At 49.2% G+C, this 24746-nt stretch overlaps 1 protein-coding gene across 2 annotated transcripts in view; it reads right to left on the bottom strand.

The window, feature by feature from the left end:
- Tspan11 (tetraspanin 11) overlaps window positions 1-24746 on the bottom strand; it is a 72401-nt gene that overhangs the window by 22655 nt on the left and 25000 nt on the right. For both annotated transcript variants that reach the window (XM_031383536.1, XM_031383535.1), the window contains exons 2-3: window positions 18098-18192; window positions 7720-7911 (exon numbers count right to left, since the gene is read on the bottom strand). In XM_031383536.1, coding sequence (XP_031239396.1) covers window positions 7720-7911; window positions 18098-18181 — 276 coding nt within the window. In that variant the 5' untranslated portion in view covers window positions 18182-18192. The remainder of the gene's footprint in view (window positions 1-7719; window positions 7912-18097; window positions 18193-24746) is intronic.

The raw sequence follows: 24746 nt of genomic DNA, 5'->3' as shown, positions 1-24746 counted from the left end.
AGCAACAGTAAGTTACTGGGGCGTTACTGTAAGAGCAACAGTAAGTTACTGGGGCGTTGCTGTAAGAGTAACAGTAAGTTACTGGGGCGTTACTGTAAGAGTAACAGTAAGTTACTGGGGCATTCCCACTTTTCCACAAGGCAGATTTGAGTGGATTTATTTCTTTGGTGTGTCATTGTTGCCCAGCTCATGTAAGTAGAGGTTTGTCTCTCTAGGAAAAATAACACCACAGTCCTGTTAGTGCTGCTTCCTGGGGTTGGGCGGGTGTGGGTGGACTCAGTTGCTTGGATAGAGGCAAGTGGGGGGAGGGGTATGGTTCTATAAATGACCCCTTCTCTCCACAGGCCACCTCTTCCTTGATGGTCTCATTATCTTCCCTGGGGTGCTTTCTGCAGCCTGGCTCACAAGCTTAGGAATGAAGGCCGGCCACCCAGAGAGAGGAACAATCTTTAGGTTTGCCAGGCATGAGGAGTGTGCACTGGTCCTGTCCATGTTTCCAAGGCTGGGGTGCAGCAGAGGCACACATGGATATGGTTGGGTACAAAAGAGGGCATCCTGCACACTCCAGCCAAGGTCCCAGGGAAGGAGTCCAAAACCTGGCTGCAAGACATAGACACATCATCCAAGGTCACTAAAGGCATCCATCTTTGCACCATCAAAAGTAATGAGATGTAGTGATGCTCTTGGGTTGTTGCACATTTGGCTAGGACCAGGCGTCTAATACCCATGCAGACACTACCACTTTCGGGATCTTGCCTGGGTGACATTAGGTACAAAGTAGTTGGCATCTTAGGAGATCAAGTTGTCATAAAAGCTCTTCACTAGGCAACCTTACAGGCCAGAGGGAAGCCATGGCTTGACACCTGACTCTCCTGTCCACACCTCTGTCATCACCTCCTCCTCCCTCCCTTCCTCCCTTCCTCTCTCTCTTCCTCCCTTCTTCCATGGTTCATATGACCATCTGTTCAACCATCCACTCGTCTTTAAGACCAAGGTTTCCAGCCTCCTCAAGTATAGTCTAACTGTCCCTTGGTCTAGACGGCCTTCCCAGAAGGGTCCAAGTCCAAAGATGTTGTGTAGGAAAGATGTGGAACCTGTAAAGCAAGTGCCTTGTGTTAGAGGTAGTCCCTATGTTACTCTGAGCCTGGGGGTCGGGGCGGGAGGGGAGGATCAGCAAACAGAGCTTTGTAGCATTGGGATGCAGTCTGGGGTCCAGCAGTTAACAGATGTTAGACAGTCTGTTTTGATTGTGTGCTTTGTCACAGATGTGCGTCATGTCCTCTGTAGACACCTGCCTGCTTCTATGGGCATCCCACACCATACTAGAGATGTTTTCCTGGCTCGGTGTCAGTTCAGTGAGGACAGGAAAAGTGCGCATGTGCGTGTGTGTGTGTGTGTGTGTGTGTGTGTGTGTGTGTTATAAACATGAGTACTGAGACACGTTTCCACCAGCAGGCTCATAAGCAACACAGTCCAGGACTTTCTTGCTCTCTGTTTTGTCCTGCCTATGAGAGAAGCAATGACTAAAGTGACCAAGGACAGGTTGGAATTGACCACCCTGAGTCACCCACTTCCTGACTCACTGTCCTTTCAGGCATTGCTTTCTTGGGCTAACACAGGCAACATTGAAGCCCAGCTTCGGTGTAGAGAGATGATAAGTTGCTTTAGATGTATTCTGTTTTCTGGAGAAGGCTGCCTTGCCTTTATTCATTTTCCCCCCCCTGTGTTAACTTCCTTTTGAAATCTTTAATCAGATGGAGGCAGCAGGAAGCCCCAAAGGAGAAACACAGTGAGTCCAGCTCCACATACAGAGGTCCCCAAAGAGGAAAAGGAAAAGATCAAAGACAGGCATTGGAATGATGGGCATCCAAGTTGGGTTGCAGTGGGGGTGGGAGTGTCCTCAAGCATCCCCAGGAAAAGTCTAGAGAGCGGCTGGCCTGTTTGCATCAAGGCTAGATTTCCCTCCCTCCTGCACCCTTCATCCTGGCGTGTCTGCAGCCCCTAAAAGTCATTTTCCTAAGAAGGAGACAGTCCTTGGGGGACAGGAATAGCTCATCCTTTCAGATGTGGTAGCAGCGATCGGCTTGGTATAAGAACCAAGAAGGGAAAAGGGATGGACTTTAAATTATTCACATCGGGTCTTCTATTTTAGCTGAGAGAGAGAGAGAGAGAGAGAGAGAGAGAGAGAGAGAGAGAGAGAGGGAGGGAGAGAGGGAGAGAGGGAGAGAGGGAGAGAGGGAGAGAGGGAGAGAGAGAAAGAGAATATTCAGGCCATCTGAGCTGAAAGCTGATGACCAGGACCCATGCCATCCAGATCAAAGGAGGGGCCTATTTTTAGAATATGGAATGTGGGCCCTGCAAACTTTTATATCTTCAGCCAAATGAAGATCGTGATGGATGGCTCAGACTAAACTGGGTCTTTGTCAGGAGCTTTTTTTATTTTTTAGGGAGGGGATGGGTGAAAAAAGTAAGCTCCAGAACCCAGTTTCTGAAAACCAGGGGACCCTGAATCACAAGCTTCCATCTGGTCTCCTGAGGTTTTGTTAGCTAGGAGGACAAAGTCTAGAATCCACGGCAGATGTATCTGGGCTGGTGCTCAGAAGCAGGTTTGGGTTTTTTGTTTGTTTCACAGCTTGCACAGCTTTGTAACCTTCAACCTAGGTGAGTGACCCAGCCTCTCCCAGGCACTGTAGTAACCCCATTGCTACAGGCAACACGGTGTGGGGGTAATGAGGAAGCATCCTAAGGTCTGGGAAGCCACGTTATGTAAAGACCATAAAAGCATAGCTCTAATCAACACATCATAGCACAACTCCTTTGAGAAGGGACCTAAATTAGCAGTTATTTTTAGGGCGCTGCTCCCAACGTGCCCACAGCCTGGGTGAAGACACATCCCCCATAGAAGCTACTACAGTGAGAAGTTAGAAGGGTACCAGTGCCAGCCCCTACAGCCCGACGGTGTCCTCCCCTGTGGCTTGCTAATCTGTATTGCTCTGCCCTCTGCTCAGCCAGAGTGGTCCTCTGTGCTACTCTATTTGGTGACACTTAAATCTTTGAAACTGTGACCCAGGAAGTCAGATCCTACAGCCAAGGCTCTGGGAGGGAACCTGTCGCTCCCTCCCAATAAACAGAACGGGAGAACATTTTTTCACTCTCAGGTCAGTACCAATGTCCCCAAAAGCAGACCTTGCAGTGGCTGCACAGAGACCCAGAGTCATTGAGAAAGGCCTACTCTTGGAACGAACTCAGATTTCAATGGAAGAAAACCCAGTGACAGGCAGGAATGAACCCGCCTCCTCTCATGCCCAGCATACTTTCCTATCAACCCATTTCCATAGACGTTGCTCTCCATGTCTTTCTTAGCCAGAGACACGTGCCCGGGCCCACAAAGCCTGGTGAATTCCCAACTCCAGGGCAGGGACTTATCTTCCACACAGACAGTTTTCTACACGTATGTTCCTCCTAGCGAGGCACAGGTGAATGTCCTTTTGGTGACTTAGGACCTCTGGTCTCTTTCCAAATGAAATGCAAAGAATGCAGGTGATTTCTGGCAACTTGTCCCTCTGATTTTACTCCAAGGTGGAAATCCTGGCTGCTGGGGTGGCAGTATGCACTCAGGAAGGGTAGCTCTGTAATGTGTGCGTGGGTAATCCCTGAAGGGGGGCCCTTACATCCCACACCCCAGGTGGAGCACCGAGAAAGTTCCAGAATGTGTTGGAAAAGATTCAGAATGTGTGTGTGCGCCCGCGCATACACACAAGCACCTGTGCAAGTGCACACACACATGCAGTCATAGATGGACCAACAGCCTGCCCCGTCTTGTGTCTCTAATGTGGAGATAGGCTCTCTACCCTTCTTACTACTTCTATGTACCTTTCTGGGCAGATTCTAGACCTCACTGTTGAACCATGAAGCTCCTGCCTCCGAGGGAAGTGGGCTCTCTGAAGAAGGGAGTTCTGCCTGCTGGGTTCAGTCACTCCACATCTTTGGGCCTTAGCGCCTCAGTTGTAAAAAGAATCTTGCCCCTCTGGGGACAGGAGGTATACTAGGTCAGAGCATAGGAGATGGACCATTTGCTCCTTACTATAGGTGGACGTTGTAGTTTCTCCACTGCCTCAACACCCCCACAATCAGATTGTGAGCACCCCAGTTAGTAGCAACCAGGAGGACCAGGCAGATAAGACTCAGCCCTACCATTACCTTCTCGTAATTCCCCTTTGACTCTGACCTGCTAACATTCAAAGGCACCTCTGGTGTCTCTCCATGTGTCCTATCCCTTCCTGATAACAGAATCCACTTTCTGCCTCCTACCTGCTTGGCTCAGCCTGCTCCCTTGCTGCTCTTCCCAGTGACCTCTCTCTTGGCAGGTCTCTTCACCTGTACCTGCCCCCCAACTACCGTCAAGTGCACATCAGGAGCCTGAGCAGCTCTGTGAGCGTGTGAGGCCTGAGTGAGAGAGCAGGCACCAGTGCTGGGAGCAGTGCAGATGGGCAGATGGCAGTGCCTTCGCAGGGTTGGTGGAGTGTGAGGAGCAGCCGGCGGCGGTGCTCAGTGAACAGTGGCCATCTGTGTCGTCAGCAAGCTGTGCCTAGTCAGCAGAGGTTGTTTCCCAAGGCTTCTGGGGACACCTCACCCCCTAGATGGATGGCTGAGTCAGAAGCTGGGTGCTCAAGGGACAGTGTCTGCGTTCCTTCTTAGGCTGTCAAGAGGGAGCCCTGGTCTCCCCAGCAGATGGCTTCTCCTCTGCCTCATGTTCCCTGAGATGCCCTGTAAGGCAGTCCATGGCAGGAGGAAAGGAGGCACCAGACTCAGAAGCCTGCCTTCCTGGGACAGGTCCTAGGGACCACGGACAACAGCCAATCTAGAATCTCAGACCTCTCAGAGTTCAGCAGGACACAGACCCAGGAACTGAGCCTCTCAAGGAAAGAGGTCTTTCTCTAGGCCTGATAGGCTCATCTCCACCAGACTCAGTCCCCACAAGGGCTGGTCACTGGAGTACAGAACAGTTCTCAGCTTGAATTCTTATAACCCAGTGTCTTCCTGCAGTGGGGTGGTTGGATCTGGGACATGCCAAAGACTCTCAGGGACCGACCTTAGTCACCATCTGTTCGAGAAAGAGTTGGCTCTCCACATCCAGGGAGTCAACCAGGCTTGGGTGCATGTGGAGGAGACAGGGTCTGCTATGGTGTGTCTGTACTTAGTGTGTATAGAATGTTGCCCTTAGTCCTAAATGATAAGGCACAATTATTTATGTGGCACTTGCACTGTATTTGGAATTATAAGTAGCTGAAGGTGATTTTTAAAGAGAGAGAGTATGGATATAGACTATATGTGACTACTGCACCATTCTGTATAAGGCACTTGACTGTCTCCTGGCTCTAGGTGTGTGTGTGTGTGTGTGTGTGTGTGTGTGTGTGTGGTGTGTGGTATGTGTGTCTGTGTGGTTTGTTTTCATGTGTGTGTGCGTCTATGTGGTTTATGTTTGTGTTCGTGTGTGTGGTTTGTGTTCATGTGTGTGTTTTGTGTTCATGTGTGTATGTGGTGTGTGTGTGTCTGTGTGTTTTATGTTCATGTGTGTGTGTGTTTTGTGTTCATGTGTGTATGTGTGGTGTGTGTGTGCCTGTGTGTGTGTGTGTGTATCTGTGTGGTTTGTGTTTGTGTGTATGTGTGTCTGTGTGTGTGTGTTTTGTGTTCGTGTGTGTGTGTGTGTGTCTGTGTGTGTATGTGTGGTTTGTGTTCGTGTGTGTGTGTGTGTGTGCGGTGTATGTGTATGTGTCTGGTGTGTGGTGTGTGTGTGTGTGTCTGGTGTGGTGTGTGTGTGTGTGTGTGTTCCCAGAGCCAGTTCACATGGGCTTCAAGGGATGACCCTGCTTCTTGCCAGGCCATGGTGAGGATGACCGGGCAGGCTGTAGTGCTCCTAGCACCCCTGCCCCACTCTGAAAGGTGCCCCCAAGCACACCTCCTGGAGGTTGCTCCCTGTGGCACTTAAGCCTACATATCACCATGTACCCTGTCAGCACCCTGGATCCAAGCTCTCCCTCAGAGTCAAATGAAGGAATTCTTCAAACTGGGAGTGCCATCCAGCTGGGTCTGCGCAGAGCGGCTTTTATATCCAGGCCAAAAACTAGGTCGCTGCTTTGAGAGCTGCTGCAGGGGCCAGGCCTCGGGCTCCCCACTGCAAGCCCTGCCTTCCACTCCTAGGATGAGTGCAAGACACAACTGCATACAGTCTATGGTGGGCAGTGGGACTGGGATGCAGGGTGGGTAGAAGCAGCTCAAGAGCCATTGAGGCTTCTTCCCATCGCCTGCTTTCTTTCAGGCTCAGCCTGATTTCTCTTTGAAATTTGGATCTATTCCACAGCTTAGGCTTTTTCTTCAGTATTCTCTGTCTGTCTCTTCCATTCTGAGCATTGGGCATAGTCTGGGGTGAGGCCAGACAGAGAGGCCAGTCAGAGTCAAAGGGTGTCAGAGAGCTGGGTGTGTGGAGCCTGAAGTGTCCTCAGCCTCAGGGTCCCTGCTGGCTCCTCCCTGGCCTCTTTCCTGACCCTGAGTAGATGCTGTGGGTGTCTCTCCAGACCCCCAGGAAGAAGCTGCCATGAAGAACACGGTGCCTACAAATGCCAGCCATGGGATAAATACTCCTTACAAATGATCAAATCAGTTAAGGCTTACCATGCCTTTTCATGGAACTGCCACAAGTGCATATTAAACAACATACAGGGGCATATCCAAAGGAGGAAGAGGAGGAGGGGGAGGAGGAGAGGGAGGGGGAGGAGGAGGGGGAGGAGGAGCTAGAAATCCATAGAACGAAAGACTCAATCTTCCAGCAAATAGAGTGGGGTGACCACCCTCAGAGATAGAGACATAAGAGACAAATCAACTGATTTTAGCACATGGGCCTAATTAAACAAACTTAAAAAGAAACAACACCTTATGGGTTAGCTGGGGAGATCATAAGCTACCTCCGTTACTTTGTGATATTAAAAACTGAATATTGATTGCTTTTAGCCATGACAAAGGACCCTTAGGGTCGAGGGACATATGACACACAGATGACATAGGGACATATGACACACAGATGACATAGTGTCTGGGTCTGCTTTACAACAGAGAGCAAGACATGGGGAGGCTGTGTACCAGGTGAGGGTGACCATGAAAAGACAATGGTGAACTCAGGGAGAAGGGACATAGAGGGTCACCGTGCACTGCTATCGCTATCTGCGTCTTCGCTATCTGTGAAAACTGCCTGCTAAAGTCTAAGTGAGGAAGGGGGAAGAGCTGGGGAGGGGAGGAGGAAGGGAAGAGGGAAGAAAGGGGGAGAAAGGGCAAGATGAAGGAGGAAGAAGGGGCAGACAAAGGAAGGGGAAGGTTAGGTGAGGAAGAGGAAGAGGTGTAGACTAGAGGAAAAAGAGGAAGAAGAGAGGAAAGAAAAGGAGAGGAAGATGAGGAAGAACAGGAAGAAGAAAGACTGTAGCAGCTGCTATGGTATTTTTTAAGGCTGACCTCCCTGCTCAGGTTGGACACACCTGAACAGCAGAGCCCACAGACCCCACACAAGCCACCCTGCTCCGGCTCCTCAGCATCCTCAGTGCCCTACCTGGGGGACATGTGTGATGCTTCTCTGCCTCCACTCGGCACAGGCCTACACTCACTCTCTAGGGAAGGATACTCACAGGGAAGACAGTTTCCACACAGGGATGGGGGTGGGGGGACACTCACTGTGGAGAGACAGCTCTTCTGCTCCCGGATCACGGCCCCAAAGCCCAGGAAGCCAGTTGTCATGACAAGACCACCAACGAAAATGAGGATATAGGCAGAGGCAGCGAACGTGCTGGAGGCCAGGATGCTGAGGTAACCGCTCTTCTCCACCAGAGTCCAGATACCCACAGCCATGACGGCTGCCCCACCTACCTGCAGAGACACAAGGCCCATCAGGTGATGCCTGAAGCTTTGCTAGCTGCCATCTGTCTAGTGCCCACTGGGCAACAGATCCTTTTCAGGCCCCTCGTCAATTAGTGTTCAAGCGGGGGGGGGCGGGAACTTCAGTTTATAAACGAGCAAATGGAGGTTTCAGGTGCTCAGTGGACTTGCCAGCACCCCCACCCCACCCTGTGCCTCTGCCCCTCACAGATGCAGAGAGATTTCAAATCCAAGTCTGAGCCCAAATCTATGCTTCTTACTGACCGGGGATGAAGCTAGGGCATGTCTACAGTGCCTGCTCCTTGGAAAGGCATCCATGTCCCGCACACTCCTGCACAAGATGGGGAGGGAGTTAACCGTCCTATTCCAGTTTGGTCTTGAGATGGGTCTGGGATGGGACCCTACTCACTTGCTGGTCGGAGATGATGCTGAGAGGAGGAAGCGTCATGAAGCACGGCTAGTTTAGCCTCCAGAGACCATGAGGCCAAAGGATCGCTTTGGTAGGGGTGATGCTTAGAAGAATGCATTTATACATCATGTGTGCACTTCATGTGCCACACATAGAATAGGAGAGCTATTTGCTCAGGACTTGAGGACTTCTGAGAAACTCTGCCATCTGATCCTGGGAAGGTCAACTTCTTCTTGCCCATGGTTTCCAGATCCTTATTTAAGAATGGGCCCTTTCGTCCAGGTGGATAGCGGAGGTTTCCTTAGAGGTCTTACCATGGATAAAGCTAGAAAAGCCTGCTCCTACCCCAGTCCATTTCTGCCCACACCTGGGATGCTTATCCCTGTAAAAGATTCCCTACCTGTACCATCATGACTCCATGGTCATTTTTCCATTCTCTGTTCTGCACGGTGACAGACCTCAGGAGAGCAATGCTTGGGGGATTCTTAGGAATTAGCACACCCCGGGCACTTACATCATGTAATTGACCTGTAATCTGCCAACTGCTTATCTAAGTGTTACAATCATCCGGGGAGGATGGGGCAGATGAGGAAGGAAACAGGCTTATAGGGAATAGCACTGCTGCGTGCCCAGGATGGCACCATTAGTTTCAGAACTGAGATTCAGGGCCAGGTCTTTTGAGGACAGAGGCAGGGCTGTGCTTGGATGTGACAAAGCGGGTGTGCCTGATCCTCCGCTTCTGCTGTTCAAATGGACGATTCATTCCAAGCACCCTTTTATCTCCTTTGGTAGCTCCAAGAGAAGCCAGCGTAAGGGCCCCACCCAGGACCTTGGCTCTGCTGCTAAATGGACCTGGAGAGGCTAGCCTTCCGTCCACCGCTGAGGCACAGTCCCCCCTTCCACTGGAACCTCTTATGCTGGACCTGCCAGCACCTTTTCTTAGCGGTCCTAACAACAGCAATGACATCGCCTACAAATCATGTTTCAAGTCAGGAATCCGAGGACACAGTTCAGAGACCCCCATGGGTGAGGGTTATCTGTGTCCCACACAATTCCTGTGAACGTTCTGAGTCTGGGTGGGTGGAGCTGAACAACACATGTGAATGACTAGTGGCCACCCCTGTTGATCAACTTCCATGACCACTGGATACTTGGAGTAAAACATCTCCCCACTATAGAAATAAACACACATTTTTTTATTAGGTGGGCTAATGCTGAGCCCCACCCATCCCCAAACCAGTAACATGAGCACCCATATCTAGGACTTTCAGAGGGATAAGCTCAGACTGGCTTGTGGACAGGTAATCTCCTGGGGCACATGGAGCAACTCGGAATCTAGTAAAAAAAAAAAAAAAATAGGGAATCATTTAACACATAAAATAGTGAGTTTGGGATCCAGGGCTGAAGTCTGCCTGTACACTGTGGGCAAAGCACACGTCCAGCTAAGTCTCCAAGTTTTCTCCACATCCTCAGAGTCGTGGCTGCATAATTACCTGAGGAGCTATGAAAAACCAGGAGCCTGGGCCAATCAGCACCCGTAGGAGTAAGAGCCAGGCCGAGACTTTTTAGAGAGTTTCCAGGTGGGAGAATCACAGCGCAGGACTAAGCGTGTTACTCCCTCTCCCCGGTAGGTGGCGCCGTGAAGTCCCATAGAACACAGCTGGCCTGTGAAGCTTCTCAAAGTCCCGTCTCCTTCCCTAAGAGCAGCTGCCAGGGTGACTTAGGTTGAGGGCTTGAGTAGAGTGCTTTGCCCAGTGCTAGAGCTTGCAAAATATGAGATCTGGTGGGAAGCTGAGTATCCAGTCACAACACGGGGTCTGGAAGGGTCTGGAGGGCCATCCTGCCTAATCAAGGTCTAGAAGACAAGCATATACTGGGTCTGATAATCCAAAGAAAGCAAGAGAATGACATGAATCTGTGGCTCTGGGACCCCAGGGTCCCTCTCCCCAGAGAGTTCCAACTAGTGTGGAAGGTAGGTACTGAGGGGCCAGTGCTGTAGCCAGCCAAGAGGAGCAGCAGGAGGCCTTAACTCCTTCAGGGACTTTGGTTTGTTGCATGGGACTCGGTCACCTCCACCTCTAAACAGTAAGTGAAAATGTTCATTACTGAGGGGTCACCAAGTGTCACAGGAGTTGGAAGCCAGAAAGACTGGGCCAAGTCCTTTGGGTTGTATGATTAACTGTGTGTGGGGTGGGGCAAACTCTTTAAGTCCCAGTGTCTTTATCTGCAGATTGGGCCACTGGGCAGGGACTGTGGAGTAGAGCGCTGACCCCAGATCTGGTTTCCCCAGTCATTTGCATCAGCTTGGTTCTGTAGAGTCAGCTCTTCACAGGACGGAGATGGTTTTCTGTCAAATAGTAACTGAAGAAGAGTTCAGCCATGGCCTGATGCTAGTGCACCAGAAAACACTATGTGTGTACATGTGTGTGCATGTGCGTGTGTGTGTGTGTGTATGTGTGTGTACATGTGGGTGTGTGTTTGTGCATGTGTGTACATGTAGGTGCGTGTGCATATGTGTGTTCGTGTATGTGTGTGTGCATGTGTATGTGTGTGTGTGCATGTGTTTATGTGTATACATGTGTGTGTATTGTGTGTGCGTGTGTGTATGTGTGTACATGTGTGTATGTGTGTGTGCATGTATGTATGTGTATGTGTGTGTATGTGTGTATATATGTGTGTGTATGTGTGTGTGCATGTGCGTATGTGTATGTATGTGTGTATATGTGTGTACATGTATGTGTGTATGTGTGTGTGTATGGCAAGTGCATGTGTGTGGGAGGAGATAGACAAAGACACAGCAAGACAGGAGAGGCAGGAGGGAGGGTCACCCACACAGGTCATTGACGGGACTGTTCATTTATAAAAGAGGAACATTAACAAAATGCTTTTTGTGCGATCCAGGGTATCGCAAGCAGCCATCCTTGCCTAAGGCCTGATGGAACTCAGGTGCAGACCTGGAGGGAAGCAGGCAGAGGGTGTGAGAGCAATTAGAGATTTTTTTTCTTTTCTTGGTCGGAATTTTACAGGTAGGGTTTCTCTGCTGGAGAGACAGGAAGCTATGGGATCTCTAAGAAGGATGCCCTGGGAAGGGTTCTCTGCCCTCTGTAACAGGCTGTCTGTGGCTTTGAAAGGCAGGAAACACACAGGGTGGAGGGCCATGTGTCAGGGTGGTGGGGCAGAGCAGGACTGCTTGCTACATACTCTATGGCATTCTGGAAAGGTTTGGAGTTAGGTGGAAAGGCTGGCTCATCAGGACCACGCTCCTCATTCATGAATGGTTCCTGGGCAGCTTCCTCAATGCCACCACCGCCTGTGTACCCAACAGCCTTTACAGGGACACCGATGTCTCTCTGTGATGTCTGCATGCTGATTCCCCCTGCTTTTAACCCACCTCCCTATCCTCACTGTCCAGTCCACCCTGGCTCCTGTCCCAGATCGCCCTCCAACTCCCTCTACCCAGACATGGGCTGGGCCCCTTACTGAACTGCACCCCACCCCCACCCCAGACAGAGCCCAGACTCTCCTGCAGTTGCACGGAGGCCTTTAAATATTTCCCTCACTTGGTTAGGTTTCCTTCTTTCATACCCTGGCTCTAACAGACTCTTAGGAAGTGTTCACCCTTTATCATCTCTTCTATTAGTTTTAATCTTTCTATGTGTGGTATGACACGTATGTGGGGGTGTGCCTGTTTGAGAGTGTGGCTCCTCAGCCTGAGTGTGGAGGCAAGTGGCCAACCTTGGGTCAGACGTTGGTCTTCTCCCGGCGCTATCTCCCATTCTTGATGTAGGAATCATGGGATTGCACACTATGCTCTACTGTGTTTGGCTTTACATGGGTTCTGGGGATCTGAACTCAGGTCCTCACACTCGCATGACAAGTGCTCTGCCAACTCCTGATCCATCTTCTAAGCCCGAGGCTGCTGCTCTCGAACTCACGGTCAGTGTTTCTGAAGTAAGGCTGGGCCGGTGAATAAGACTGTGGACTTGGTCAGGTTGATAGGGGCTGGGTGCCCAGTACGACATATATGATTAGGTGACATGTATGAGACATGTGATATAGTGACAGCATGTATCCAACACTGTACCACCGCTCATCGTGTACCCATTTCTCATCCCTCCTTCTTTCCTTCCCATCCTTCTTACGTTAACTACCCCAGTGAGCTTCTTCCAAGTCGTTACAAATGTGCACCTATTTCCAGTTCTGCAGGAGAGCTCTGTACACTTTCATCTGGTGATGCTCCGCCTACCTCTTCCAGGCATGCAGGAGCTTGGGTGAGGGGCTGTGACCACATCAGCCTCTGCCTGCCAGACTCCTGGGGCAACAGCTAACGTTTCTTGCCCTTATTTCCTGGCCATTTTTCTTGTAGGGGAGCAACCTGCATCTCAGGGGGCGGTGGAATTTCCCCCAGCCCACTAGGAAGCTCCGAGGAGGGCCTAGGGGAACACTGGTATATAATATTAAGTCAATGCTTCATCGTTCTGTGTTTTCATGGATGCCCACTGAAAACCGTTAGTGCCAAGCCTGCCAGAGCCCCAGCCCTCAGGTCACTGCAGGTGACCGGGTGGAGAGACCCTGACTTTAATTATCAGAGTCTAGTTTGGAAAGGAGATGTAACTGGAGGTTAGGACCAGGCTGAGGAGACGAATTGCCTTGTCTGAACCAAGGTTAGTTTCCTTGGATACTTGGATATCTTTCTCTTTGGGAGGCATGCTGGGATGGAACCTAGGGCCTTGCAAATACCAGGCAAGTGCTCTGCCTCCAGCCCCGCCACGGCCACCTTTAAAGCACACTTTCCTGTCTGCAGTCAGCTGGACCCCTGTCTACATCTTCAGTTCTCACAACACTGGTTGAGTCCAGTGTCCAGGAGGGCCAGTGGCACCCCAGCACTGCTTGAGGCTGGAGCCTCCTAGATTGTAGAGGGACAGAAAGCTGCTCTGCATCCTCTTAATGAGCAACATTTCTCAAATGCCGGGTAGGCATCTCTCCTAGCTCTGCCCATGCGGAGGTCCTATTAGCTGCTGGCTCTGTACCAGTTCTGTGGGAGCCACCTTACAGGGATGGTCTTATTACATGCAGATCCAGGATAGCATTCTACCTGCAGGGGAGTTCTTCATGCTTTTAAATATCTACTGATGAAGCGAATTCACCAGTCTCCGGCTCTCTCATCTTGAACCTCACCTACCCTGATATGGGCAAAATCACAGGATGGGAGCTGGGCCAGAGGGTCATGTCACTGCCTCACTTTCCAGAGGTAGTTCAGAAGTCAGGAGAAACCTTGTCTGGAGCCATGCGCACCCAGTACCCAGCAAACCCTGCTGCCCTCCCTACCAGCACCAGGCCTCGTTTCTATCGTTACGTACCTTACAGGCTTGTTTTATTTGCTGCATTTACTATTTCCCCTTTTAGCCTCTTAATCTTCATTTACCCTGGACTACTGCAGAGAGTGCTAGACTACAGATAATGTTCTTAGGGAGGGAAGAGAACAATCATAGGAAGGGGGAAAGTAAGGTGGGGAGGGAAAGAGGGAAGAAGAGAGAAAGGAAAATAAAAAGAAAATTTCATAATTTAGAGGGAGGAATCAAGGTCCAGGCAGAAGTGACATTTTTTATGGTCACACAATTGGCTACTGATAGAGTGGTGTAGAGATCCAGGAATCATGCTGTCCTACTTGATACTGTTGCATTGGGAGATGTGAACAACTCACCCCAAACAGGACCCTGATGCCAGACCCAAGGGCCAATTCCACCCACCATGACCCAAACAGCTACATCACTGAGGCGTCCTGCCTGGAGTTCAGGAGATGGCTTTCTCATAGCTGCCTAGACGAAGCACCCTCAGCTAGCCTTCCACTCTGGGGCCCTGTGGGACTGGGCAGGTGTAGGTGGCTGGATCTCAAGTGAGGGTCTAAAGAGGGGGTGTTCTCCAACCTCTCCTGAGGGTGGTGCTCAAGTCTTCCATGTTTCTGCCCCTAGTGTCAGTCTGAGTCTCTGTGTCTCTCTCTGTTATATTTTTTCTGCCTCTATCTGTCTGTCTGTCTGTCTCTGTCTCTTTCTTTCTCTCTCTCTCTCTCTGTTTCTCTCTCTCTCTCTCTCTCTCTCTCTCTCTCTCTCTCTCTCTCTCTCTCTGTGTGTGTGTGTGTGTGTGTATGTGAAGGTATACAAGTCCACATGCCCACACATACTCAGAGGCCACAGGAGGACTTGGGATGTTCTACTCCTCCCATGTTCCCACGAGACAGGATCTCTTATTGAACCTGAAGCTAGCCTGCAGCCAGCAAGCTCAGTGATCTGATCCTCTTGTTTCTACCCAGCCTCCCTGGCTGGCTTTGCACTTAAGTGCTGTGGATTTAAACTCGGGTCCTCCTGCTTTGCCCAGCAAATGCTCTGATTCACTTGGACATCTCCTCAGTTGCCTATGTTTCTCTAAATGGGGTCCCCAACTGTAGCATCAAATCCTGGGTGGCCCCTCAAAGACGGACAGACTGTGAGCTGAGGTAGCCTTTCCCAGGCTCCTCCCATAGCCTGGCAGAGCTTCTGGGAGGTTGGGGATGTTTTGATTATTGACACAGCCAAGCAACTAATTAAAATAATAAATTAGAGAACAGAGGGATGATGGGAGCTGTGCAAGGAAGAGGGAGGAAGAAAAGTGTCTCTTTGGCAGCCACACAGAAAAGCTGGGCATGTTTGCTTTTCAGGGTCACCCAGGAGGTATGTCAACGTGGCATCTGTGTTCCCTGGCCAGAGCTAATCCAAGGAGGCCCTGGGGGACCCAGTAATGCGTGGTGGGAGTGGGGAGCTCTGAGTCCTGCCCAGGGAGAGTAGCATGGGGTCTGCTCTGCTTTTCTCAGATGAGGGAATGTGAACCACTCAGGACTACGACCTGCATGTAATGATGGCAGTGCTACTGACAAAACAGAAAGGTCTCAGAGGTTGTCACGCCCCACGCAGGCAAGGTGAGCTTCAGAAGCAATGTTTCATGTGAACAGTCCTTGTTTTCTATGCAAGTCATGATGCCAGAAGCTCTAAGTACCCTGGTAGGAATGGAGGAAGTTGCTGAAGATGTGATCACCTGTTCATCCCACTGCATTAACAGCAGGGCACCAATATAGACCACCAATTGTACTAGAAATCACACAACAGCAAGTTCTAATTCTTATTGTCCTGCATATTTATTATTCATATATATGTTCACATATATATATATGAAAGAGAATTACCTAGTGGTTGAATTGTTGTGGTGGTTTGATAATGTCTCCCATAGGCTCATCTGTTCGAATACTTGCTCCTCAGCTGAGGGAACTACTTAGGAAGAATTAGGAGGTGTGGCCTTGTTGGAGGACGTCTGTCACTGGGGGTGGGTTTTCAAAACCCATTTAAAAACAAATGGCCATTTCAAGTGCCCAGCCATTCCCAGTTAGGTCCCTCTGCCTCATGCTTGAGGTTCAGGATGTAAGCTCTCAGCTGCCGCTCCAGCACTATGCCCACCTGCCACCATGTTCCCCACCATGATGATCATAGACTCGCCGTCTGAAACTGTAAATCTCACACTCTTTCTTCTCTAAGCTTCCTTGCTTATGTTGTCTACTCAAAGCAATGGAAACGTAACCAAGACAAACATTAACGACTGAACTTGTTGGGCCAGGTCTCTGTCTACACAATAGGGGCACTAGACACTGAGGGCTGCAGCGGAGTAGAAGATCACAGAGGCGTCTATGCAGCCTTTCAACACCGGGCACCATGACCACCAGGCTGGCATCCTGGAATTTTTGCTCTATGCTGGCTTTTGGTGGAGCCCTGCAGTATGGACCTACACTCACGAGGTGTTTTGCATTGGTGTAATAGGGACTTTGTGTTTTACTGCACTGCTCACCTGGGTGGCTGCGCCGTGCTCTGTGTCAGTTTCTGTATCGGAGGTGCGGTGGGCAGCAGACTGGGGGAATGTGGAAAGACCCTTCCCCCATTGCCCTGCACTGTAGTTCTTCAGGGAAGGCAGAGCTGTGGTGACCCCATGGACGGCATGCAAACACTTCTCTGTCTTATGACCAGGTTCAGGGAAGTCACGACAATTGGACTTGGGGTGTGTGAGGGAGGAGTTTACTCCCTGAATACTCTCTCTCTGGTAAATTCTGCTCAATTTGAGGGACCTGAGCATGGACTTCTCTGTCTAGAACTTCGAGCAGCAAGCTGCTGGTTAACGCCTCTGTGGACTGAGGCGCCCTGTCCTGGCCACCCTAGGAACCCACAGGTAAGATGTGGGGAATTTATCATCGGATACTTGTCAGTCTTTGGAGATTATCTGGAGTGAGCACAGGAGACCTGTATGGTCAAGAAAAATAGTCTTAAACAACGACAACAACAAACTTGACCCAGACATGGTGACTCATGCCTGTTAGCCCAACTAAGGTTAAGAGGATTGCCACAAGCCTGGGGACAGCCTGGGCTACGGTATGAGACCTGTCTCAGAAAACAAACAAAAAACCTTAAAAGAAACACAAACCCACCCTTTAAAAAAATCTGAAAAAGGAAGGAGGGGGAGGAATAGAGGGAGGGAAAAGAAGAAGGAAAGGAGGAGGGAGGGAGGGAGGAAGGATGAATGCTTAGCAAGAATTCTAAACACCCCGAGTGATTTATCTGAGGGTCAAATCTATGTATGTGGCCTAGTTGTCAGTCCTCAGCCCTAGAGCTTAATTATCCAGGATCTGTACCCCTGGGCCTCCCTGTTCCAGAAAACTCCTTCCTGGGAAGATCAGAGCGAGTTGTTTTATTTATTTATTTATTTTTTGTTCACAGGAACTTTGCAAAAACATATTTAAGCAAACACTGTGTCTATCATTTTAGCATATAGTGTCTGATGCTGTCTGGTTTTCCTGTGCTCTGAATCCATCCTGAGCAGCTGCCTTGGCCAGGAAGGAGCATGGACCACGATGGCCTTTGGTCCCTCTGTGTTTCAGGGTATATGTGGGGGCTGGGGCGTATAGTACCTGGAGACTAGCCCTGCCTCATCAGGATGCTGTTTGGGGGACATTTTCAGGCTTAGAGGCTAGGGGTGATTTCCAAACTATGGCTAGGGAAACAGACTCAGAGATCTGAGCTAAACTGCCCTGGGCCACGGCACCCACAGCTGCCGGGATCCCTGCAAGCCTGTCCTCTTAGTCTTTCCCATACCCAGTGAGACCACAATATGAAACATACAATCAACAAACACCAGATGTGGTGGCAAGCCCCTATAAGCCTAGCAGTTGGGAGCGTGAGGCAGGAAGGTCACCAGTTCAAGGTCAGCCTAGACTACTGAGCGAGGCATCCTCTTAATAAATGAATTGGAATAAAAGGCAGCATCTCTACTGGCCATCTGGGGATTGATTGTATTTTGTTCCTAATTAGCCAGGTAATCAATCACCTCTGGGAAGCCGAGGCCACAGCTGCTGTGGGAAACTTGTGTCAGGTGCCATAGAGACCATCCCTGTCTCAGTACAGCTTTGAGGCCATGACAAAGCTGCTGGGTTTCAGTGGAGAGGGGGCATCATTTTGGCGGTCAGGATAACATGGGCATGGTGTGCTGGTGTTCACAGGTCAGTCTAGAGTTGGTGTCCTGGTCTCCATGAGAGCTGCAGCCTAGTTCCTCCCACCTTCATAGCCAGGACAGGGATGGCTCTGAGCAGCAGGGCACCATGGGACCCTGCATGGTCATCAGCTTGGGAGAAGTCAACCTCGGCAGTGAGTATGGCCAGACTATAGGTGTGGGGAGGGGTGTGCCGTAGCCTGCACTTACCCAGAAGAAGAAGTTGAAGATGAAGAGAAGGTACTTCAGGTGGGCCAGCAGCCAATCATCCTGCTCTGTCTTGCAGTGCGCCATGGCAGCTGGGCCTGTGGAGGACATGACCAAGCTGAGTCCCTGAGACACAGGGATCCTTGGTCCTTTCCACCCCCCAGCACTTGAAAGGTTTAACCAGTCAGTGTTTCCTAGTGGGTTCGAGGCGGAGGCTCTCAATGTACATGTGTAACTTGGACCCTAGATGAAGAGTACAATCTAACTGTACTGGCTGGTTTTGTGTGTCAACTTGACACAGGCTGGAGTTATCACAGAGAAGGGAGCTTCAGTTGGGTAAGTGCCTCCATGAGACCCAGCTGTGGGGCATTTTCTCAATTGCCCCTTGTGGGTGGTGCCATCCCTGGGCTGGAAGTCTTGGGTTCTATAAGAGAGCAGGCTGAGCAAGCCACGGGAAGCAAGCCAGTAAGGAACATCCCTCCATGGCCTGTGCATCAGCTCCTGCTTCCTGACCTGCTTGAGTTCCAGTCCTGACTTCCTCTGGTGATCAACAGCAATGTGGAAGTATAAGCTGAATAAACCCTTTCCTCCCCAACTTGCTTCTTGATCACAATGTTTGTGCAGGAATAGAAACCCTGACTAAGACACTAAGGAAGGGCGATATTGTAGAATTTTCTAGACTTCTGGATCTCACACAAGGCTAACCCACACGTGTCTAGGGTCCTTTTTTTTTTCTCCCCCATCACAGGACATGTTTCTTGTCCATGCACATGCACGCACACTCATGCTTTCTTATATGTACTCAGACATTTGGCAAAGCTGCAGATCTGAGCAGGATCTCTGACCTCTGCCTGTGTTGCTGTGCACAAGATCTATCTGGAAGGGACCTTGATCTCCCAGGGCCACCTCACTTGTCCCAAACTCCCAGCTCCCAGAGGAGGAAGCAGGTCCAGTTGGCTAGTGGTTCTGCCAGAAGTTGGGAGACTGCATGCTGACTGCTAGCTTCAAGTCCCCACTGTGTGCTGTGGGTGAGTCAGTGCCTTCCCACCCAGCATCCTTACATGTGAGCACACAGATGATAGCTCTGCTGTAGGATGCTCAGAAAGATCCATAGGATCCTTTGGGTTCAGGCTGAGGGACATAGTATGTGCTCTGTAGATGGTAAATGAGATCCTCATTCCATTCCCCAGATGCCCTATCTCTGACTCAGCACCACCTTGTCTTGTTCTGACCCCTGGATGGATGGCCCGAGAGCTGTGAAATCAGTGTGGATCCAGAAAGCCCGCTGGGCATTGGCCCTCTTTGCTTCTCAGTGGGTACACATCACAGCAGGCAGTCTCGACTCCTAGGCTGTGGCAAGTTACTTAACCTCTCTGCACAGGACCACAAAGCAAGGAGCCTCCACAGTGCTTCCTGGCTGGAAGACAGCTGGGGAAATGTACATACCATGTTCTCTTGGAAAAGACTTTTTCAATTTTAGCCGGGGACTTTGTCCCCTGGGTGTATTCCTATGTCCCAACCTCTCTTTCCGTGAGGTTTGGTTAGGGTGGCAAGCAAACAGTATAAGAGCAAACCAAGTATCAGGGAAATCAAACTGCTCTGCCCTTTCTGCTCTCATACTGTTTGCTTGCCATCCTAACCAAACCTCACGGCTTGGCTTGAACTCACAGAGATTTGCCTTCCTGAGTGCTGGGATTAAAGGCATGTGGCACCACATCGGGTTTCAGATCAGTTTCTTACAAAATTTTTTTTTTAACAATTTTTTTTTCTTTCGAGACAGGGTTTCTCTGTGTAGCCCTGGCTGTCCTGGAACTCACTCTGTAGACCAGGCTGGCCTCGAGCTCAGAAATCCACCTGCCTCTGCCTCCCAAGTGCTGGGATTAATAGCATGCACCCTGTGGGGCAAGGGGTTCCCTTGTACTTGGAAAGAATGTGGATCAGTTTTTAGAGGTCAATGAGGTCAACTTGTTCCTGATTCTGTGCTAGCTTTCTCACCGGTTATTGGAGGTTTCCGTAGACTCCTCGCATTGATATGAAATTTGTCAAGCTCCTCTCTAACTCTACTAATTTTCAGGTCCTATAATATCCCAGCTATGTTACAGAGTACATACAGATTTGGAGCTGTGACATCCTTCTGATAGATCAGTCCCTCTGCCATTAATAAGCACCATTCTTTATCTCTGACAAAGCCAGACATATCTTCGAAGTGAGAAAGACTGTAGCTTTCTAGTACATGTGCTGGGTAAGCGAGCACAGGCTGCAGCTTTCTTTACCCCATCCTTCAGGTTGCCTGGCACGCTGATGTTTCAGCTGGACTTCAAGCAGCCACTTTGTTTCCCAAACACAAGAACAATGTAACATGTTCAAAGAACTTGGGGCTCTGATCATTTTGGAGCTGCTACACTGTCCCGAAGCTGGTCACCTCCAGCAAACATGGAGTTTGTTTAAGTCACATGTGTGACTATGTCATAAATCACAGCTACTTCTGCTCTGCTCTGGTAGAGCAAAGAGTGAAGACCAAGGCATGTGTCAGCAAATGCCAGTGTTATGCCCAGATTGCAGGACCTCCTAAGAGACCACCAGGGACCACAACTCCATTGTAAGCACATGAGAGTCTTTATTTAAGCTCTCGCTTGTGCCACAAACCTCTCTGATGCAGCAGGATAAGAGAGTGGTCCACTAGGGGAATGGGGCTTATAAAGGGAAAAACTGCAGGCAGGGATTTCCAAGCTTTGGTGTTACAGGATTGAGTAAGAGCATAAAGAAATGTTGGCCTTCAGGCCCATTGGTTCACAGCTTCTGGTCAAACCATCAGGAGGGACCACACATCTAAAAGGAGCATCTTGACCTGGGAACAACTTATGTTTTCTTGGTCCACCCTATTATTACTGGCTGGCTACAGCTGCTATGTCTATTTTGTAACTATTAGGAACATTTCCTGGTTTTTCTCAGAACTCAAGAGTGAGAGCCATGTTACTCTGAGGACAAGTTAATTTAAATGAAGTCTGAAAAACAAAATGGAGTTTATTTTGCTACTTTAATCCCTTCATTCCACATTTATGAGTATCTTTGGAGGCCAGTCTTGGGCTCCTAGTGGTCTGGACTTTTTGTGGTAATCTCACAATAGTGAGACCTCATTATCATTAATTGAATCATTCCCAGTCTGTTTTATATATTGTAAAAAGCTTGTTTAGAATACACAGTCTGGGACTGGAGAGATGGCTCAGTGAGTAAGAGCACTCTCTGCACCTTCCAGAGGTCCTGAGTTCAATTCCCAGCAACCACATGGTGGCTCACAACCGTCTATAATGGGATCTGATGCTGTCTTCTGGTGTGTCTGAGGACAGCTACAGTGTACTCATATATGTGTGTGTGTGTGTATATATATATGTGTGTGTGTATACAGATATATGTATATACACATATTATATATATATATATATATATATATATATTTGAAAAACAAAACAAAACAAAAAGAATACACAGTCCGAAGGTAAGGAGAAGTAAAAGAATGTCTAAGGGTCCTACGAGGGTAAAAATAAGAGTTATTAACTAAGGGGAAGAATCAAATAATGAATGGTACCAACTTTTGGATCCTTCCTGTTCTCTTTGGCACCAGCCTAGGCTTCCCCTGACCTCAACCAATGACTCACGAGTAACTCCAGAATGGTTGACATAGAAGCAGCACTCCTCATGTACGGCGGCACATAGCTCTCCTTGTTGCAGGAACACTAAGTCTAATCTCCACCTGTTTTGTAACACCACTTCAGCTAGAGAATCTACATTATACTCCAGGTGGGAAACGGACCTTTCTAGGCATTGGATATCTTCATTTATGTCTGCCTTTAAACTGTTACAGTTCTTTTCCTGTAATGCCCATGCAGCTATTCCAGTGCTGGCTCTGGCTAGTCCTGCCCACAGAATCAATACTAAGATCAAAGAGATAGGTTCTCTCTTCTGTCTCATAAGGTCTCACCAAGTTTGTCCTATTAATGATCTTATCCCTGTTTCCTCTGAATAATAGGTTACCCAGGGGTTGTTGATTGAATCAAGATTCAGAACCCATCTGGGTAGAAGAATTAAGAACCACCCAGTTCACACAAGGGGTCAGTCCTGTTGAACAGGCACACCATGCCTGTTCTACAGGGATAACCCATTTGGAATGGACTATGGTAATGGTCCTATTGCAGAGGTGTTGATTCGATGAAAGGACTTTTCATAGACAGATGCCCTGTCCTGATATGGTTTGGAGGGTTAAAGATGGACCTTCCTGAGACCACCTACATCCAGAATCCCTTTCAGAAACATTGTATTCTGCTATTAATTCTATGCCCTCACAAAAGAGGGGTGTCTAACATAATATAGCTAACAGGAGGTGATAAGTTCAGGCTGGGAAGTATTCGGTATCTGGAAGGTATTTACCATCACTGAACAGACAGATCTGCTGATTCTGATGGTTCAGGAGGGAGTTCTGCAGCAGAGAGTCCCTGTGATTGCATATCTGGTGGTAAGGTAGTTGACAGTCTAGAAGATGCTGAGACTAATACTGGCTTGGAGGGTGTTAGAATCTGATTTGGGCCTACTTCTGATGATGACTTGCCTGTGGTCAGTCTTATTAGGAGTTTGACTGTAAAAAGTAAGCCCTGAGAATGTGGAGCCAGAGATACCAAGATTTCCTAACTTCCCATCTCTTGGCTTAGTTTCCCTTGTCAGTGAACCTGAGCAGAACTTTGGAGCTGCTCCTCGTCGGAAAACTGTGATAAGATCTTCCTTCGACACCCTCCACCCCCCAGTTCCTGTGATAGATGTGTCACATCCCCAGGCAGCACAGTAGAACTGTTTAGAATGCCCCCATTTGGTAGTTCTTTTCTCCACTGGACCGGAGTCTGTTGGGCCTTGGGCCATGAGTTGTCGGCTAGCAAGTCCTCATCAGCAGTAGGCCAAAATCAGATTCTAACACCCCTCCAAGCCAGTATTAGTGTCAGCATCTTCTAGACTGTCAACTACCTTACTACAGATATCCAATCGCTGGGACCCTCTGCTACAGAACTCCCTCCTGAACCATCAGAATCAGCAGATCCGTCTGGTCAATGATGGTAAATACCTTCCAGATACTGAATGGTTCCCAGCCTGAACTTATCACCTCCTGTTAGCTCTATTATAAAAATCAAAAATCAAGTCCAGAAACCAAGATGCTCTGATCGGCCCTGTTGTACAGGCCAGTTGGGTGTGATAGACAGTCTTGGAATTGAATCAAAAGGTTGGTGTGGGTTAGGGGCTGCAATACATACAGTTATAGGGACAGTAGACTCAGGACTGAGTCAATTTTAACTTGACAGAGTTGGTGTCCTTTTGGACCTTCCATTCTGGAGCTGGATTCAGCTAGTCTTCTTTAGTGGAGAATGGATTAGCAGTCTAGCGTGAGTGTAGAACATCCAATTGGTGATTCCATCCACTTTGATGGCAGTTGGCGTGGTCAACGGGATGATGTGAGGTCCTTTCCACCTGAGTTCCAGGTGCCTTGGCAAACTCTCCTCACATAGACCCAGTCTCCTGGTCAAAACTTGTGCAGTTCCGGAACTGGGCCTGCTTCTTAGAGGGCACGTAATTCAGGCCAGATGTATTTATGAGCCCACTGGGTTGCCCTGACCCTAAACATTAAATCATCACCCTCCAGTTCTACAATGGTTGCCAACTGCAGGTTGGGTATAATGGGGGTCTGTGATCCCATACCTGATCTCAAAAGGGATTAGTCCCTTCTTGTAAGAATTCCTTACCCTATATAGTGCAAAAGGAAGGAGCACCACCCAGTCCCAGCCAGTCTCTAAAATCAATTTAGTTAACGTCTCTTTTACCGTTCTATTCGTTCTTTCCACCTGTCCTGAACTTTAGGGTCGGTATGCACAATGCAATTTCCAATCTGCCCCAGTGAGTTTTGCTACATCCTGACTTGCCCTGGACACAAATGCCCGTTCATTATCTGACCCTATCATATGAGGAAATCCATACCTGGGTAAGATATCCTCCAGTAACTTCTTGGCCACTACCTTTGCTGTCTCAGCCTTAGTTGGGAATTCCTCCGTCCATCCAGAGGAAGTGCCCACAAATATCAGCAGATACTTGTAGCCATGCCTTCCCAGCTCGATCTCTGTGAAATCAGTTTCCCAATAGGCCCTGGTCTCTTACTTTGCGTTCCGGAGCCTGGATGAGATTGCTGGGAGTATCGGTCAGGTGGCAACTCGTACAGCTTGCTACTATAGCCTCAAGCGTGCTCTGTATATCCTTGGAAGTCTTTAGATTATCTGACTGCATCTGCCATTCATCTAACGCCCATGGGGTGATTCTGTGGATTTTTCTGAGAATGGTTCTTGCTAAAGAGGTAGGTATATTAGCCTATCTTTAGTCGATTGCCACCCTCCCTCTAGACATTGACTCATGAGCTGGTTTGTAGCCCATTTAATCTCTTCTGTATAGACCCGTTGCTCTGACAGATTGGGATTGGATGGTTCAGGTAGGATGGTGGCCCACACAGAGATGGCTGTTTCCTGTAAGGCTACCTACCTCCTTGTCAGCCTTGTCAGTCAGATTGTTACCTCTAGTTACTGGTGCCATTCCTTTTTGGTGCCCTGGGCAATGGACGATTGCCATT

Source organism: Mastomys coucha, unplaced genomic scaffold (assembly GCF_008632895.1).
Source record: "Mastomys coucha isolate ucsf_1 unplaced genomic scaffold, UCSF_Mcou_1 pScaffold20, whole genome shotgun sequence".
NCBI lineage: Eukaryota > Metazoa > Chordata > Mammalia > Rodentia > Muridae > Mastomys > Mastomys coucha.
The sequence above is the reverse complement of the archived record's forward strand: the minus strand, read 5'-3'. Positions and strand labels throughout refer to the sequence as shown.